This window comes from Oryctolagus cuniculus, chromosome 3 (genome assembly GCF_051225735.1).
Source record: "Oryctolagus cuniculus isolate XC-2025 breed Fujian yellow rabbit chromosome 3, ASM5122573v1, whole genome shotgun sequence".
In the NCBI taxonomy this organism is placed as follows: Eukaryota; Metazoa; Chordata; class Mammalia; order Lagomorpha; family Leporidae; genus Oryctolagus; species Oryctolagus cuniculus.
The window spans coordinates 69,321,529-69,341,683 of record NC_142869.1 but is presented as its reverse complement, the minus strand read 5'-3'; the positions used below and the strand labels follow the sequence as shown (position 1 = coordinate 69,341,683).

The 20,155-nt window shown below is 36.4% G+C and overlaps 1 protein-coding gene across 17 annotated transcripts in view; it reads left to right on the top strand.

Moving 5' to 3' along the window:
* DYNC1I2 (dynein cytoplasmic 1 intermediate chain 2) overlaps positions 1-20,155 on the top strand; it is a 68,978-nt gene that overhangs the window by 31,989 nt on the left and 16,834 nt on the right. For 10 of the 17 annotated variants that reach the window (XM_089328166.1, XM_017342926.4, XM_089328163.1 and 7 more), the window contains 5 exons: positions 3,867-3,926; positions 5,825-5,940; positions 19,446-19,541; positions 19,758-19,920; positions 20,032-20,131. In XM_089328166.1, the coding sequence (XP_089184292.1) occupies positions 3,867-3,926; positions 5,825-5,940; positions 19,446-19,541; positions 19,758-19,920; positions 20,032-20,131 (535 nt within the window). The remainder of the gene's footprint in view (positions 1-3,866; positions 3,927-5,824; positions 5,941-19,445; positions 19,542-19,757; positions 19,921-20,031; positions 20,132-20,155) is intronic. The other 7 variants (XM_070070701.2, XM_070070700.2, XM_089328168.1 and 4 more) reach the window with 1 other exon arrangement.

Below are 20,155 nucleotides of genomic sequence, written 5' to 3'. Positions count from 1 at the left end.
CAAGAATAAGAATTAAATGCTAAGAAAATATGGAGTGTTTACTGCCAAGTTATGCTGAGTTTGCATCTTTATTGTAAAACTATATTTCAAAAATTTTTCAAAAATTTAATAAGAATCAGTTTTCTCCCAAAGATATATTGGAAAGTTTTATTACTTTCTCTCTCTCTCTCTCTCTCTCTGTCTCACAGACACACAATAATAGCAAATCTTCACTTAACAGCATTGTACTTTTTGACTTTACAGCTGGAATGAAATTAAATATAGCTAGTTTGGACTAGGAAAAATTTCCTCTCCAAGAAAGTCTCCTAACACACCTTTTAATGAGAACTAATACATACTTAGAAATTAAGGAGATATTGATTAACATCTCCATCTCAGAACTGATTACCAATTTGAAGACACGGTGGTTTATTTTGCCTCTGTTTGGCCAGTTAATTCTGATAATTTGATAGCATCACCCTCTTGATTTTTTTTCTTTCTTTCTGAACTTTCATTTCAGAACTGGCCAGGGTAATGTATGTATTTATATATGTAGAATTACTATTCAGCCTTTTTTCATAAAGCATTTTGGTTAACATATCGTTTTTGTTCTCGAGTCCCACTGACTGAAGCATTATCTTTTTTGTGACATTCATGAGGTTAGAAGTTAGAAGGTTTATCTTTTTTATGCTTGAACCCCTTTGATCTACACTACAAATAAGTAATGAGTGTCTACAAGAGAAGGCAAGAAAAAAGAAACAAGGGGACTGGATGATCTATAAACTCAATATCTAATCAGTTTCTGAATAATCAGATTGTTAACAGTGAAAAGGTCGGTAAAGATGCCAGTCTGAATTTAAGGTGTGCTTCCCAAAGGTATTCTGCACCCAGAAGCAAAATTACCAATCTAAGCACTCCGGCCCTTGTAGATAAGTGACAATTTATTTAAAAGAAAAATCAAAACTTCCTTTTCAGAAGTAATCTAAAATAAAATAATAGCTTGTAAGATAGTGTGTATTACAGATTAAAGACTAGTCTAAATCCATTGTTATGGATAAATTTGTTTCTTACATTTGTATTTTTATACAGATATGTCTGTATTCCTTTAAATATCTTATAAACAACTGGTATTTTCAAGTGAGGGGTTCTTTTTCTTTCTATAACAAACATTACCATAATAAAAATATTTCCAAAGTTAAGAGTATAATATTTATTATTAAGTTTCTTTATTTGACATTATATGTGATTTTTATAGATACTTTATGAATTCATTTTTGCTGATTTGATAGGAGAAAAATTGTTTTAATGCATTGCCAGCAAATTTGCTTTCAAAAGTACTATGTAACATCTACTTGATTTTAAAATTATTATAAATTATGATGTGCCCTCTTGAGTTTCCTGGGCAATCTAGAGATTATTAGAGGACCTTTAACTGGGTACAGGGAAATTAAAAACTGCTAACAAAAATATCTTTTCATGTTTAGAACAAATATTCAACAAATTATCAACTTTGTGTTGAGCACTCTGGGTTACCTCAGAAAAGAAAATGTTCATGGGCTGTTGCTTGTAGTCTAGTGCACTAATTTAAAGATAACTGCTCACTTTATTGAGAAGCTATAAGACTAATATGCTAACTTATGTTTGGTGTCAAGTGTTGGTTTTGGTTTAACCATTAATAGTAAGATAAGAAAATGCATAATGTATTTCAAGGGATATTTGTTCTAATTAGAAAAATGAATACAAAATTAATTCTAAGTTTAATGGGAGAAAAAAAATCCTTGAATGAGGTGACCTTATAGTTTTTTAATCTGAATACCTACATCGTCTCCTTTGAGATTACAGAGTCACTTTGAAACACTAATTTTCAAGAGGGCTGCGTATATTTATTTTATATACACACATACAAACAAACAGGAAACTATAAATTCCACTATATCATCTCCAGATTCCATAGTGGAGAACTATACTGTTGATGGTGATACTGATAATGAGAAAAATGCATTTCTAAATACATAACATTTAAAAAGAATGCCCAAGTTAACTTAATAATGAATAGGCATGATGCTAATGGAATAATAATAAGATTGATCATAGGAAAATGCATGGAAGTGTGTAAGGCATATGATCCTGGCCACTCAGATCCATTAGTTGGCCAAGACAATCAAAGATTAGCACACTGAAGGAACAGGATAAGATAGATGAGGCATTACAAAATATGATATCTAAACATGTCTGTATCACTCTAAATGCCAAGAATTTCCATTGGGGCTGGTGGATATTTGTGAATAAATATAAAAGGCCATGAGAAATGTTATTTCTCTTTGTAGGTTAGGAAGTTGCATGTCATGAAGTTTGTGCTTCACTGTCTCAGTTACTTGTGTTGTCTCTAAAATGTAGGTGAAAGTTATTCAGTAGGGTAATCCATTCCTCTTGGTGTTTTTTCCCATTTTTTGGTCAGTTTCTTTCTCAGGGTTTGGATTACATTGGAATTTTATTTTATATGTTGGAAGATGACTTTAATAAGTATAATCACGTATGTTTTGTAATGTGCATTAAGTACTGACTGTATTTTGAAGTAAAGTCTTGCTTAATTTTAGACTAAATAATAGCCTCAACAAGGAGCTTTATGTCGTTGATAACAGCTGGAGCTCTTATATAATGTAAAGGCTGTTGATAGAGCATTCCTTGGAGACCATCTCATAGGAACTCCTTTTGGGTTAACAAAGCCTAAGTTTGTCACTGTTCGTTGCTTAGTACAGAGTAGATCTTCACTGTGGCTTCTTTTTTTCCCCTCCATATACACAACCCTATTTGAATTCTGAGATTGCTCTTTATATTTTTAAAACAGGATATTTCTGAAGTTGAATTCATCAGATTGTGTTTATTAAGTTGTTTGGGCAGGAGAAATGGAAAATTATTGTATTAAAATATTATAGTAATTAGAACTAGTTTTGCTTTATAACATGAGAAACATTTGACAAATATGATAGTATTAAATGTAGTGCTGTACTTAATGTTTCTATATGGACTATAACAGTACTATACATAGCTATATATTGCTAACCTATACTAATGCCAGTGTGATAAAATGTCTTTTGTTCTAGTAATAGCTAGATATAGCTTAAGTGTAAAAGATCTCATACAAGTTATTTACCCAGTAGGCAATTCTAAAACACCACCAAATATTTATTTATAAGGATTGATATTTTCCAAATATTAGGTAAATCCTTTAAGCATAAAATATTTTTTTCAGAAAAAAAAATCTATTTTTTCCTAGAGATAAAAATCTTTAGTTGTTTTCTAAAGCAGATGACATGTAAGCCCAAGGCAGTGCTTAACCCACAAATTATAGAAGGGTCACATTTTAGAAACTTTAGCTATTTTGTATCCCAGTGGGATAGTCTTTGGTTTTCTTACTAGGAGGCTTATGTGTTGACTCATTTCCTTTACCAATATGACAATTTCCTGTGCACATTTAATGCTTTGGGCAAGATTAGAATATGTTAACTGAGATGTTTCTACTAATTTTTTCATTAGAAATCTTGCAATGTTAACACTTTTACAGCCAAGCTTGTTACCATCCATAAGTAATATTTGGATTATTGTCTGCTTTAGCAGTTTATATTCATTATGATGCACTACTAGTTTCTCAGAATCTGAAAATATATTTAACTGTTCTGGTTTTATATGCTTGCATCTTTAACCATGTTGTGCGTATGGCATGCATGAGTGATACCTGGTGTTTTCGTGGGTTTTTTGTACTAACCAGAACATATGGTTTTTAATTGTGAACAGTACTTTAGCTTTAGCTATTCATAGAATGTATTTGCTTGACTAACTTATGGCCTTTTTTACTAATGCTTCATGGTTGTCCTACAACCATTTAGGACGCTGCATTGGGATACAGATCCATCAGTTCTTCAGCTTCACTCAGATTCCGATTTGGGGTATTGAATAGATTTATTACCTACCCTCTTTTATAATTAATTTTATTGAATGTGAAATTGTCCTAATTTGCTTTTGGTTAAGCTCCTGATATTGTAATACATAGACAAGACTTATATTTTACTGTGATACCTCTTTTATCCTGTATCATTAGTAAAAGAAATAGTCTGTTTATGTGATTTTCTAGGTACCCTAAGTCTACTCTCTTCAGTGTCCCAATTCCTTTTATTAGTTCTCCATTTTTGTTGTTTTTAAGATGCCTTAAAGTCTTCAGACTTTTTCTAATACAGTATATGTAATTAAGCCTTTTCTGGCTTACTTGATGTGAAAATGTATTTGCCTGTATTCAGTTCACTGATGATTTCTAACATTTTGATGGAAACTGAGATGTTGATCTCTATACTATGGCCCCAGGTTCATTCATTTACCTAGATGCTAATACATATAAATGTTTTTTGTTGCTCATTTCCCCTGATAATTTTTGACTTCTAAAACATATGACCATGTATTTTGGAACTGCATGTAAAATAAGAGTAAATAAGCCTTGAATTAGGGCACATAAGAAAAATATGTGAGCTTCTTATACTTTAACTGAGGAAAGCCTCTCTTTTGTATGTCCTGAGGCTTTCTGTTACCCCCTCCCAATATTTCCTTGTTTTAAGTAAAAGTGGCTTTTAGATAAGTTAGGTATTACCTTCCTACCTTACTCTTCCTTTAAAATTTTAGAATATTCAATTTTAATATTGTGGTTTTGTCTACTAGACTCTGTATGCATACAAGTTAGTAACTTGTTCCTAATATTGTTGGCTTGATTATTTTTTCCAGATATGTGAATGATTTATTTTTCATATGATTTGAATTTTGACAACCAGAACATGAAGTTCTTATTTTAGATTTTATTCTTATAATGTTTGATTGATTCAGATATACTTAAATTTTCTCAGTAATTCTTTGATTATGCTTTTTTTTTCTTTATGGCTAAGGTATTCTTTAAAGTTGAAAACATAATTAAAACTTACATCCACACTCAGGGCCTTAAATTTTAGAGAAAAAGATTTAAATGTATTAACTTTATTATAATTTCTTTTGTACAGGATTTGGATTTAGTTACTAAATAATTGAAAAGAATGTTTATTTTAAAAATTACTGTATTATCAATTATATATTTCAGATATCTTATTTGATATACTAGAAGTTGTAATAATGTCTTCTTAGATATCCTCTTAAGACAGTTTCATAACAGATCTTTGGAAGTTTGGAAGCATACTTTAGTTTATAATTTAAACAGCTAATACAATGCCGAGTAAAAATATCTGGCCAATAAGAGGTATTATTATTTTGGTCCAGTTTCCTCAGCCATGACTGTTTTCTTCTATTTAAAAAAAAAAATATATATATATATATGTATATAAATATAGTCCCTCCATATAACTGAAACAGAAGTGACTTTAGTGGTTATATGATATTCAAAAGATCTGTCAAGGTGAAGGGAACTAAATGTGATCTGAATGAGATCCATATAAACAAATCTTGAAAAGTCCAGGGTCATATTTTTGCTAAAAACAGTTCTTATCACCAGCCTCATTTAGCAATCCATTATAAAATTTCTGTCTTCTCACTCTGTTATTGCCCATGCATTTACTCTATGAAACTATTTATTTGTCTTTTTAAAGTGAAAAATAAACACCCTGGATGATTCAGAAATATCTTGTTTTTTTCTACCTTTTAACTCTTGCTTTAAAATAAATCAAATTCATTATTTATCTAAAATATCTGAATAAAACAGATCTAAATTATAATATTGGCTGCACATGAATGTTTAATTTTTAAGAAATAACATGGTTTGATGTAGTTAAAATGTTTCATTTGTTATATTTAAAAACATTTGTATTTAATTTAGACGAGGACCTATTAAACTTGGAATGGCCAAAATTACACAAGTTGACTTTCCTCCTCGAGAAATTGTCACATATACAAAGGAAACTCAGACTCCAGTGATGGCTCAGCCCAAAGAAGGTGAGTATCACTCCATGATGATTGTCGCTAAGCCTCTATGTTAAATGAATGGATAATTTCTTCTCTCTTTGTCTCTCTCAATTTTTTGTTTTTTTGGCATATTTTCTTAGGGAAAACATTAAAATAATGTCATAATTTCTGTATTTGAGCCCTTTTTTTAGTTTTAATGTTCTTCCTTTAGAAGTTAACAGTATAAGCTATGTGTATGCTGTTTAATTTTGCTGATACAAAGACTTTCAGTCTTCATTTTGTTATTGTTACGCATTCCTTTTAGAAGTAGAGCAGCTTAAGAATGTTCTATTCCTGTCATTGAGTATAATTCTTCCCCAAATAAGAAGGTGTTCCCAGAGTAAATAAAGTAATGTAAATTATTTTCTGGAGAGTATACTGTGTTCTCAAGAGCTGTTGTAGTTTTTCATAATAATGAACAAATCTAGATCTAATTCTCAAACTTCCCGCTTTATGATGTATAGATGCTGTTGATTACATAGTGGCCTTTAATCTGTGTATGATTCCGGTAGGTATGCACAGACATTTTATTGAATATAGAGTTCTTTGATTCTTACCATTTAGGCTGAGGATGGATTTTTAAAATACAGCAATGTTAAAGCATAAAGTAATATGATAGTTCTGATCTTTCTCAACAAGGCTAATGAGTTTATATCATACATAAAATATGTTTACATGAGATTCCTGTTAGTTTTCTATTCCTGAAGCCATTTATGTATGAGAAAAATAATAAAGTATGTGCCATATGTTAATTGTTCAACATCATGGACATGCAGATTTTTGCAGCAAAAAATATGAACACAAGTGAAGTAATGATTATAAATAGCTTTATCTCTGGTCATGTCAGGGTTTACCATCAAATGAGTTTTGGGTTTTAGAAATGTTGACACTTTCGGAATTGTAGTTAAGGTATTGTAGGCCCATAGTAAATTTGGCTTGTAATAGTCTGTGCATAAGGAACATTTTTTTCCTACTTGTCTAAGAAAATTTATTTCTACTTAATTATAGAAAACCCATCATGAAAACTTTATTATCAAATGATTTATTTTTAAAATTTCAATTAAATTACTATTGAAGAAACAAAAATAATGTTCACTGCAGAAACTCAAGAAAAGATGGATAAGCAAAAGGTGGGGGCAGTGAAATTCCTAGCTAATACAAAAGACAGTCTTTCAAGTTTCATATTTGCTTATACCTCAAAAGAAAATTAGGATTATAAATATTTATAACCTTTTGATTGAATAGCGGATCATGACTTGCACAACTCTCCTTTTCCTGCCCTCTAAGGATGGAAATGAAATAAATACTTAAACTTTTCCTTTCATTTGTTACCAAAAGGAGTTGATACCAGATACAAAAATGCTTTGAAAATTTTTAGGAAATCAGGATAATACTTTAGTCCAAGTTATTTTTTATTTGCTTTTGTAAATGTTCATTTCTATGGATTTTTTTTTCACTTTGGCTATACCTTTGGTTTGTTGGTAAGATTTTTGTCATTGTAAAATTCTTTATCCTGATGGAAAAAAACCATGGATGGTAAACTCGAAGCTTAAGCAACTTTTAAGAGAAAAAAGAAAGAAGGGGAAAAAATTGACTTATACATGTAATTTCCAGAAAATATTAAGTAATACATTAATTTGGTGAGTAGTATTCATGTCTGTCTTTTGGAGCTGCAATATTACATATGTTTACTTAGAAGGTGAGCAAAATAGCCAGAATGAGGGCACAATGATTCATTTTAAAAAATAAATGGGGCTTTTTCCTCATCAAATAATTTGGAAATTGTATTTTCAGTCTTAACATCATACTCACGAAATGTGATTTGCTTGAAATGAAGGTATTTTAGGTAATGCCTATTGTGATATACCTATATTCAGCTTCAGTGATGACTTTAATTTTTTTAGCATAATTTTTTCTAATTGTTAAAGTAATATGTCATAGAGAATTCAGAAAGTACAGACAGGCCAAAAAGAGTAAATGTTTGATACAGCTTTGCATTACCCATTGTTAATGTTTTTTTTTTTTTTTTTGCAATCAATGTATTTTTTTCAAAAACCCTACGTATGTATGTGTATATGTACTTACACATGTACTGTTAGAAATTTGCATTTTTGGCCGGCACCAAGGCTCACTAGGCTAATCCTCCACCTGCAGTGCCGGCACCCTAGATTCTGTTCCGGTTGTTCCTCTTTCAGTCCAGCTCTCTGCTGTGGCCCACGAAGGCAGTGGAGGATGGCCCAAGTGCTTGGGCCCTGCACCCGCATGGGAGACCAGGAAGAAGCACCTGGCTCCTGGCTTCGGATCGGCGCAGCGTGCCAGCTGTAGCAGCCATTTGGGGATGAACCAACAGAAGGAAGACCTTTCTCTCTCTGTCTCTCTCTCTCTCTCACTAACTCTGCCTGTCAAAAAAAAAAAAAAAAAAAGAAATTTGCATTTTTAATTGCCTATTTTTTGAGATGCCTAAAAATTTTAAATGTGAGCATGTAATATATTACCTTTGAGCTAATTTGAATGTGGATAGCTGATATAAGACACATTTTCAGAAAAATTGGTTTTCCATTTTTATTTGCGAGTAATTGTTAAAAAGATCATGATTTGGGGGCTGGTGCTGTGTCAGAGTGGGTTAAAGCCCCAGCCTACAGCACCTGAATCCCATATGGATGCGGGTTCCAGTCCTGGCTGCTCCACTTCCGATCTAGCTCCCTGCTGATGTGCCTGGGAAAGCAGCAGAGAATGTTCTGGGTCCTTAGGTCCCTACAACCACGTGGGAGAATGGGAGGAAGCTCCTGGCTCCTGCCTTTTGGATCAGCTCAGCTCCAGCCATTGGGGAGTGAGCCAGGGGATGGAGGACCTCTGTCTCTCTCTCTCTCTTTCTCTCTCTCTCTCTCTCTCTCTCTCTCTACCTCTCTCTGTAACTCTCTTTCAAATAAATAAAGTAAATCTTAAAAAAAAAATCATGATTTGTTAGATAAGCTGCTAAGCCAAAAGTGAAAGGTAAACTGTGGAGTTTTTTTGGCTTAAAATTGATCAAAGTAAGGTTTTTAGCATTATCATACATCTTTGCCAAATTTTGTATGCACATCAGGACTGGTTTTCATAGCTTTAAGGCCTAGTCTTAGTAAGTACTCAGTAAATATTTGGTGAAGAAAGTAAGTGCTTTTCCCTACTCAAGAGAATGATTTTGTCTACTTAGGACGTTTATTTTCATGCTTTTACTCTGGAACTACTGGGAAAACAGATTATTCTCAAGTATTAATGCTACAGTATAATTTGATGAAATTGGATGAAAAGATAATTAGCCTCAGTTCTTTTTTTTTTTTTTAAGATTTATTTATTTGAAAATCAGAGTTACACAGAGAGGGAAGGAGAGGCAGAGAGAAAGAGGTCTTCCATCCACTGGTTCACTCCCCAATTGGCCGCAACAGCTGGAGCTGTGCCAATCTGAAACCAAGATCCAGGAGCCTCCTCCCGGTCTCCCATGTGGGTGCAGGGGCCCAAGGACCTGGGCCATCTTTCACTGCTTTCAAGGCCACAGCAGAGAGCTGGATTGGAATTGGAGCAGCTGGGACTCGAACCAGCGACCATATAGGATGCTAACACTGCAGGTGGCGACTTCACCCACTAAGACACAGCACCAGCCCCAGTTCTTGGTTTTAATTGTAACATTTTTTTTTTAATTTTTTTATATATTTATTTGACAGACAGTGAGAGAAAGAGAAAAAGGTCTTCCTTCTGTTGGTTCACTCCCCAGATGGCCGTTACGGCCAGAGTTATGCTGATCCGAAGCCGGGAGCCATGTGCTTCCTTCTGTTCTCCCATGTGGGTGCAGGGGCCCAAGCACTTGGGCCATCCTCCACTGCCTTCGTGGGCCACAGCAGAGAGCTGGTCTGGAAGAAGAGCAACTGGGACTAGAACCTGGTGCCAATATGGGAATCTGGCGCTGCAGGCAGAGGATTAACCAAGTGAGCCACGGCTCTGGACCCCAGTTGTAACATTTTAATCATTATTTACTCAGGTTCAGAAATGAAACCATTATAGATTACCTTTATTGCTGACTTGAATTCCATGATGATGTCCTTGATATACTGCATACATGTAGACCTGCTCTTTAATGTTCTCTGTATCCTTCTGTATGCTGTGAACAAAACTGAACCTACCAGCATCTGTTAAATATATTCTTTTTAGCTATTCATTATTATGAGACTATCACTAAAAGTATTTTCCTCATGTAGATACACCAGTCGATAAGCTAACCAAATCATGCTATTCTTTTTTGAAGTGTTTTTCAATCTGTGGCTCTAAAGCAATAAATTTAATGTGCTATGATCTGCATTTTTAAAAATGAAACACAGGTTAAGAGGAGGGAATGCAGTATTTCATTTACACATCTGCACCTCTTTGGGCAGAACTGTAATCCAAACTGAACTACTTATTTGTTCTGGGTTCCTACCACAAAGGCATGAAAGTTGCTGCTTCTGTGGAAGCAGGAGAGAAAAACACACCTGAGAAGGAACCAGAGGGGCTTGGTGTAGCATCAGAGCTACCAGCTAGGTGACCCTGGATAAGGCACGTCAGGTTCCGCCTCTTCATGTGTAGAGTTAGCTTTCAGGCCTTTGGTGAGAGGATTATGGATAAATTGTCTCACGATATACCCAATACGGAGTGGGCACTCTTGGTCACCAGTTTAAACATGAAGTTTGGAAATGGTTAGAAACACTGAGAGAATGTATTTAGCAGATGTCGGTAGGTTCAGTTTGTTCACAGCATACAGAAGGGTACAGAGAGCACAAAAGAGCACGTCTACACCTGCACAGTATGTCGCGGACATCATCACGGGATTTTTCTTCTCCTCACTGACAGAAAGGGAAAGCCATAAGGTTGATGACCGGAGCCCAGTGTCTACTTGGTTTGTCTACGTCAGCACCACTATCTTCTATATTTTCCTGGTAGTCTGGACTTTGATGTTAATTTTTTAAAGGCCTTGGTATGTTCACTTGTAGTCTAGCAAGTAGTCTGAGTCTACAAGTATATTGATTATATGCTAAATAAGAAGGTGCTAGATTATATTTTCTTTGGTTTCGTGGTCCTGGTAGTTACAGGTTGACATATATAAGTCAAAGGACAACGAAAATTGTATCCTGATACTGTGGGGCCATCTTTGACTTTTGGAACTACTTATAGAAATGAAATAATTTCCTTTCTAGATCATTGCAATTATTTTCACATCTGGGGCTCTACAATTTATTTTCTCAATTTGTGGAAGTTTTTGGAAGAGGGAAAGAAAAATCTTTAAGATTCTTGTAATGAAAGCACTTCAAACCCATTGTTTTAATGTCATAGTTCTTAAGTCAGTCTGGTTGGTTCTCATTTAAGAATTGTGTAACAGAAAACACATCAAAAAAACTGGAGAAACCACAATTGGAGTGTAACAGAGTAAATTAAACTTAGGCAGTAAAATGAATGCAGAAGTAATATGAGTTACTGAATTAAGGATAAAAATTGATCTTAGGCTTTTTTTCCATTAAAAAAATGGCTAGGACTTGCTTTGCAGCATAATCGCTTAAGATGCTGCTTGCTACACCCACATCCCATATCAGAAGTGCCGGTTTCAGTCCTGGCTATTGCACTTCTGATCCAGCTTCCTGTTAATGTGACTGGAAAGGAAGATGACTGTGTGCCAAGTTTTGGGGCCCCTGCCACACATGAAGGAGACCAGGATAGAGTTCCTGGCTCCTGGCTGTTAGAGCCATTTGGGGAGTGAACCAATGGATGGAAGATCTCTTAGCTCACTTCCTTTCTGTTGCTTTGCCCTTCAAATAAATATAAAATAATTGTCTTAAAAAACAAAACAAAACAAAAAACCGGCTAAACCTATGCTTTTAAAAGGCAGTTTTATTCCACTTTTTCTTTTCTCTATTCTAGCTATCTGCTTGCTTTCACATTTACTCTCTAAGTTGGTAGTACTGTTTGTGAACTGAAGTGCTTTGCTGTCTTAAAGCACCTACCGTGAATGAAATTGACTAGGACCATGTGACCTCAGTCAATTTCCTTCACAGTAGGTAAACAGCTTCTGGCAAGAGCTGGTGCCCAGAGATGTATTCCTGGAAAAGTTACTTTTATTCCAGTACCTCTTAAAATTTTTAACTCTTGAAAATGGCATTATTTTTCTCCACCTCTTTGGTGTGGGTTTTCCTTTTCTTTTTTTAAAGGAAGAAGATTATTTAATCAGCTTATTTACATCTGAGAAAACTGAGGTCCGGGGAAGTTGATTGATAAGCCTAAGTTCAGGAGCTACAACCAGACCCCTGCATGGTTTCCAAGCAGTGCCATTTTCCTTATTCTACTCCACTTTATTATCTATGAGGGGGGTGTTAATTAGTGTTGGCTTGGTCACCAGAAATTTTTCCTTGGTACCTGTTGATTAGCATTTATTTTTTTTAAAGATTTATTTATTTTTATTTGAAAGTCAGAATTACACACAGAGAGGAGAGGCAGAGAGAGAGGTCTTCCATCTGATGGTTTACTCCCCAATTGGCCGCAATGGCTGGAGCTGCGCCGATCTGAAGCCAGGAGCCAAGAGCTTCTTCCAGGTCTCCCACATGGGTGCAGGGGTCCAAGGACTTGGGCCATCTTCTACTGCTATCCCAGGCCACAGCAGAGAGCTGGATCGGAAGAGGATGATTAGCATTTATAATGTGTGGAAAATTATATATAAAAGCTTTTCATCTTTTATCGCATGATCATCTGGAATCTACACTTCCCAATTAAACTACCTTTGTGGGCTTTCTGGTTAATACAGTATTGCCTGTGTCTGAAATGGATTGACAATTTTGGAAGAAAATTTAATAAATTAGGTGCCGGCGCCGTGGTGTACTAGGTTAATCCTCTGCAACGCCGGCATCCCATATGGGTACCGGTGCTAGTGCCAGTTGCTCCTCTTCCAGTCCACCTCTCTGCTGTGGTGTGGGAAAACAGTGGAGGATGGCCCAAGTTCTTGGGCCCCTGCACCCTCATGGGAGACCTGGAGAAGGCACCTGGCTCCTGACTTTGGATCGGCACAGTTCCAGTCATTGCGGCTACTTGGGGAGTTAATCAACGGAAGGAAGACCTTTCTCTCTGTGTCTCTCTCTCTCACTGTCTGTGACTCTGCCTGTCAAATAAGTAAATAAAAATTAAAAAAAAAAAAGAAAATTTAATAAATTTTAACCCTGCAAGAATCTGTAAGAGGTACTGGCATTGTGGTATAGCAGGTAAACGTGGTGCCTTTGATGCCGGCATCTCATATGGGCACTGTGCGTTCCAGCTACTCCACTTCCAATCCAGCTCCCTGCTGATGGCTTGGAAAAGCAGTGGAAGATGGCCCAAGTCCCTGGGCCCCTGTCACCCACACAGGAGGCCTGGATGCAGCTCCTGGCTCTGGCTTCACCCAGTATTGGCCTTTGCAGCCGTCTGGGGAGTGGACCAGCCATTGGAAGATCTCTCGCTAGCTCGCTCGCTCGCTCTCTCCCTCTCCCTTTCTCAATGTAACTCTAACTTTCAAAGTAAAAAAAAAAAAAAAAAAACCTATAAGAATATAAATATAATTAAAAATTGAAGCATTCATTCTTACCCTTGAATAAGACTTTTTGATCAGCGTATCTTAAACTGGCCTCAGAAAATTTTGTATTTGATGGAATCACAGATAACAGAATCCATAAACAATGTCAGTAGTGCTAAAAAAAAGGTCCAAATTTTATATAAAGACTAGAGAGACAAAATGCATGTTAAAGTAAACTGAATGGTACAGTTAAACTATTAATCCTTTTCTTATTTTCCTCCAATTTAGCATCACATTTGTATTCAGAATATTTCCTGATTAAAAAATCAGCTACATAATTTTCCTTGTTAAAGATAAAGCATTTTAAGGAACTCCAAATGATTTTGCATCCATTCTAAATGTCTTAAAAGGAATGGATTTCAGGCCGGCACCGTGGCTCACTAGGCTAATCCTCTGCCTTGCGGTGCCGGCACACCGGGTTCTAGTCCCGGTCGGGGCACCGGATTCTGTCCCGGTTGCCCCTCTTCCAGGCCAGCCCTCTGCTGTGGCCCGGGAGTGCAGTGGAGGATGGCCCAAGTGCTTGGGCCCTGCACCCCATGGGAGACCAGGAGAAGTACCTGGCTCCTGCCATCGGATCAGCAGCGCACCGGCCGTGGCGGCCATTGGAGGGTGAACCAACGGCAAAAGGAAGACCTTTCTCTCTGTCTCTCTCTCTCACTGTCCACTCTGCCTGTAAAAAAAAAAAAAAAAAAGGAATGGAAATGGATTTCACTGACATGTTCATAAAACTGTCACAATGAGGATTCTCCTAAATATGCAGTTGGTTTTAAAGAATAAATATAAGAATATGCAGTTATGGACAAACGGACTGATTAAGAATGTTTTGGGAAATGATAAGGAAAATAATTCCTATACAGTCAGTGTTTTGAAGTTAATGCTTGAAGCACTTTCCCTTAATATTCTCATAGGTATTCATGAAGTAATTCATAACTTGAGTTTCTGTAAGTCAAATCATGTTTTTTTTAAAGATTTATTGATTTATTTGAAAAGCAGAGTTACAGAGAGGCAGAGCGAGAGAGAGCGAGAGAGAGAGAGAGATGTCTTCCATCCACTGGTCCATTCCCCAAATGGCTGCAACAGTCGGAACTGGGCCGATCCGAAGCCAGGAGCCAAGAGCTTCCTCCTGGTCTCCTATGCAGGTGTAGGGGCCCAAGCATTTGGGCTATCCTCCACTGCTTTCCCAGGCCATAGCAGAGAGTTGGATCAGAACTGGAGCAGCTGTGTCTTGAACCAGCGTCCATATGGGACACCAGCATGGCAGGCACAGCTTTACCCGCTGTGCCACAGCACTGGCCCCTCAAATCATATTTTATGGCAGGAAATTTCCTGATTGATAGAACACAGCCTCAACTTCCTTTGTATTATGAATAATCAGGCTACTTTGTAAGTTAAGAATTCTTCATTGGATATTGAATTATCTTAAAACATTGATACCTACACCATGAAAATAAAACTACATAATGAATTGATAGATGATAAATATATTTCCTAAACAACAGTGCACTAGTGATGTGATTTGTTTTTCATTTCATATTAAACATCCTGTGAGTGATTGATAAGTAGCCGTATTTTAGTAAGAATTTTCAAAGACTTTGCACATCTTTTTTTTTTTTTAACAAAGTTCTTATGACTGCAATAGAGTGAGCTAGAGAGAAAGTAGTAGGTAATGGGGTGAGAATTTTTTTTTTTTAATATATTTATTTAGAGAGAGATCTTCCATTTGATGGCTCACTCCCCTACTGGCCGCAACGGCCAGAGCTGCGCTGACTTGAAGCCAGGAGCCAGGAGCTTCCTCTGGGACTCCCACATGGGTGCAGGGGCCCAAGGACTTGGGCCATCTTCCACCGCTTTCCCAGGCCATAGCAGAGAGCTGGATCAGAAGTGGAGGAGCTGGGTCTTGAACCGGTGCCCATGTGGGTTGCCGGTGCTTCAGGCCAGGGCATTAACCCACTGCACCACAGTACCAGCCCCAATATCTTTTAAATGTGTTGTAATATTGTAAAATAACTCAAAGTATACTTAATCTTAGCATAAATGTGTTTTAAATGTAATGTGAAATATAGATGGGAAAACTTGTTCTGAAGACTCCTTCCTTCAGTTTAACAAAAGCCACCCATTTCACAGAAGATTTAACTTTGATTAACCTACTTCATTGTAGCAGAGTATTCCAACAACTGGAATTTCATTATTTGATTTTGTATCCAGGTACAGCTTAATTTACAGAACAGCATTTTTTCCCATCCTACCAAGATACATTACAATTTTGATGTTAACTCAAAGTAAAAATGCAATGGCTCATTAAACCTAGTCTTAGCATTCATTGACAAGAGATTTGTCATTTAAAACTGCTACTTTTCTGCACTCTTTACTGCTGAATGTATAACTTTAGAATCCCCATCAGAAAAATACATGGAATTAACCACTCAGCATATTGTAATGAATATGTATCAATAAACTGAAGAGACATGGCGATCCCATTTTTCAGTCTTCCTGCTCTGTTAGTCTCTTCTAGTTTTAGGTATCTGTAGCTTAACATGTAATCAGGGCCGGCGCCGCGGCTCACTAGGCTAATCCTCTGCCAAGCGGCGCCGGCACACCGGGTTCTAGTCCCGGTTGGGGCGCCGGATTCTGTCCCAGTTGCCCCTCTTCCAGGCCAGCTCTCTGCTGTGGCCAGGGAGTGCAGTGGAGGATGGCCCAGGTGCTTGGGCCCTGCACCCCATGGGAGACCAGGAAAAGCACCTGGCTCCTGGCTCCTGCCATCGGATCAGTGCGGTGTGCCGGCCGCGGCGGCCATTGGAGGGTGAACCAACGGCAAAGGAAGACCCTTCTTTCTGTCTCTCTCTCTCACTGTCCACTCTGCCTGTCCAAAAAAAAAAAACAAAACAAAAAAAAAAACAAAAAAAAAAAAAACACATGTAATCAGGACTAGCTTAGAAAATCTTTGAAACTGTGAGAGTACGGTGTTAGCCATGTTCATAGTTCCTTAGTAGCTGTCATATCAGTTTATAATAAGAGAAGTGTATTTGCTTCAGAGGAACATTGTTTAATCTGCTATTAGGCATTTATGCCAAATATTTGGTTTATGTTGATAATTGTTTATGGTCAACTTTATAACAAATACTGTTTCAGTTTTTAAGAAAGCATACCATTTGTTTTCATATCCCTTACCTTAATCACTGTTAGGAAGCTTGGGCTTAAGTGCCATTTATAGTTTGAAAAAAAACCTTTTAATCCATGTACAAATATTCTATAAGAAAATACTGAGAGTGTTTAAATAATGGATACTCATCATCCACCTACAACTAAAATAATTTCAATGTACAAATAGAGCAAATGCTGTATATAGACAGATACAGATCACTGTCTTACATACTTCATCTACATTTTAAATTTTAAGAGGAAGACTGTCTTATAAACAAGATCTTTACTGTTAAATATGTAGATTATGAGGTCACTTAGCACTAAAGTACTGACCCATATGCATTATGACAGGAATTTGACACCTGTCATTGGCAGTGATACTTGGAAGCCATATAATACAAGAAAGTTAAGAAACGGGAATAAGAGGTAGGAGGCTATAATTTGTAATTCACAGTGTTCAAGAATGACCTGTCCAGGGTGACTCAAACTCTATCCTTGATTTTAGGATTTATGTTCAGTGAACCCTACTAGCAAACAAAATTGATTAGGATAACAGAGTATCAGCAGAAAATAGAAAAAAAAAATATATATATATATTCTCATACTGAGTTTTAATTGAAATGTCCTGTTCTAAAAGTCAACTTTGAAGTTAAATGTCATTAAATCATTTTATTACATTATATCTGCAGATGACTTATGGCAAAATTTCATGCTAATGTTTGAACAATACAATATAGAATTGCCACCAGTTATATTGTTTTCAGATTAATAACCCGTTGTATGAGAATTCATCTAAAAAGGAGTAGTGTCTTTCTGTTTCTCTATGTGATTATTTTGCCCCAAAAAGCTTTCATTTTTTTTAAGTAGCACAAAAGCTGTAATTGGCATGCTTTGTAAGGAAGTGTCAATGTGCAAGAGAGTGGCGATCACCAAGAATTCTTTTACGTGTTCTTTCCCCTTTGCACCACCGCCTCCTCAGCAGGGTCACTGAGATCACTAGCTTTTCTTGAAATGGCCATTTTCACTGGCAGGTGCATTATACCCTGTATTTTCAGATTGTTTTTCCATTCTGAATGTTTGGCAGGTTGATTGCTCTGGCTGCATTGACGGAGAAAGGGCTGACAAATGCGGTTGGGCTGGCTGAAAAGACAGTGATTACTGTTTTCCTTTGTGGCTGATTGAGGCCCTTGAAAGGAAAAATTTTAACCTTCACCATTTGGTTCAAAAGTATGAGCATATATTGAAATCATTCGTGCCATTTATCCTAGTTCTGTAAACTTGTCAGAACGTAAAAATCGCTCAATTTCAAGTAATGCAGGATTGGCATACGTCATTATCATTTTGATTAAGTTGGAGGTTGTATCATTGTGTGCATTATACGGTGTCATTTAAAGCTTGCTTTCTTTCCACAGGTACAGTTATATTTTTATTGCTTATACTATAGAGTTAGAAAGATTTTCATAGCTCTCTAAACCTAACACTATGTGTGTGGTTTGGCAGCTGGTGTGGCCTACAAGCTGCATTTTGTTTGCAGGGTAAAGACTTGTCTGTAGGCCTCCTGGAGTGCGGGTAATTGCACGGGCTCGCCATTGGGGAGAGAAGCAGGATTGGAAGCAGTCAGGCGGAAGAATGTTATGCCATCCCATTGCCACCTTGTAGCAGAAAGACTCAGTCGCAGCAGTGCCATCTGGTTGTTGCTGTCTGGTCAGCTGGCCTGGCTGCTGGGACCATGACTTGGCAGCTGGTTCCCATCCTTGACCATTCTTTTGTGTATGTCCTATGTATGTGTGTTTTAGATAATTTTGAACATGGGCTGGGGAAATGACTATAACAAGTAAAGTCTCCTTAGTGAATAGACTCATTACTTGAGGTGCACTCTGCTCTAGATGCCTGCTGCCTGTCCCTTATAGACAGATAACACGTGTGTGGACAATAAAAACACGCTTGGTTTTTGGGTTTTGTTTGTTTTTTGTCTTTGCATCAAAATCCTCTTAAGTATATAGTGAAAGAGAAGATTAGCAGGATTTTATGTTCCATGACATTTTAAAATAAGTTATTTTGTTATTGCCTGGTTTGGGGATGTAAGAGATTTAATAATTTATAAAGCCTTTGTAAACATTGTATATTATTTCAATGTATATTTTTACTCAAATTAAGAAAACATTATTTTATGTACTTACTACCATATTACCATATCATATATGGTAGTTAATAATTGACTTTCATTTAAAATGACAGAATAGAAAATGTGGGCTCATAGCTATTATCTTTAAAATCTGCCTCTCAGATAGCAACCTGAGTTAATGTACACTGTCTTTATGCCATATGAAGACCCATTAGACACTGATGGTGTCAGATCACAAGTAAGTAGCCAGCTCTGTGTGCTATTTTAGACGTTTGATTTTCTTCATTCTACAGCACTAATGTGTCAGCATGCTATATGAAACCATGCAGGAGTTGAATGTTCTGTCTAGAACGATGAATGCTTACAAGCTTCTTGGAGACTTCCATGAGGAATTCATCCTAATTGCTTATGTATCTTACTTCAATTTATATAGCCACAGAATTTAGTATGACAATTGATGAGGTCCAGGAGGTTCCACCTAATTCTTTCTTTACAGTTGTGTTAGTAAAATCATGTTGTTTGTGCTTGTGTCTTATCACTGGTTTACTTTGCTCTTATCTTAAAAGTTGTGATGCCTTTCGAAATACTACCTCAAATTATTGGTTGTATTCATAAAAATAATTTCTTTTTTAGATGAAGAGGAAGAAGATGATGTAGTAACTCCTAAACCACCAGTTGAAGCTGAGGAAGAGAAAATTGTGCAGAAAGATGAAGAAAACGATAATAAAGGTTATCTTAAATGATTTAACTCTAGAAATCATGGTGCTTTCTAGCAAGATTTCTTATTTATGTATTAAAGTAGTAGTAATGCTTTACATCAGAGGTAAGTCTGGTTATAGAAGAATGAGTGGCATTCCCTAATCTCATCTCTGAAAGTGAGCTGACATGATTTGACTGACATAAATCAGATCTAAAAAAAAAAAAACCAAAACGTTTGTTTTCCAGCACCCCCTCATGAACTGACTGAAGAAGAAAAGCAACAAATCTTGCACTCTGAGGAATTTTTAAGTTTCTTTGACCATTCCACAAGAATTGTAGAAAGAGCTCTTTCTGAGCAGATTAACATCTTCTTTGACTACAGTGGGAGAGATTTGGAAGACAAGGAAGGGTAATGTTTAATTGCAAAGATTATAGCTTCAGCAGTATTAAATTACTTTCAGATTAAGACTGACATATAAGTTATAACATCACCTTTTTTGGATTTGATCTTTTGCTGTAGAGAGATTCAAGCAGGTGCTAAACTATCACTAAGTCGACAGTTTTTTGATGAACGTTGGTCAAAGCATCGGGTGGTTAGTTGTTTGGATTGGTCTTCTCAGGTAAAATATAACAGAATTGGTTAC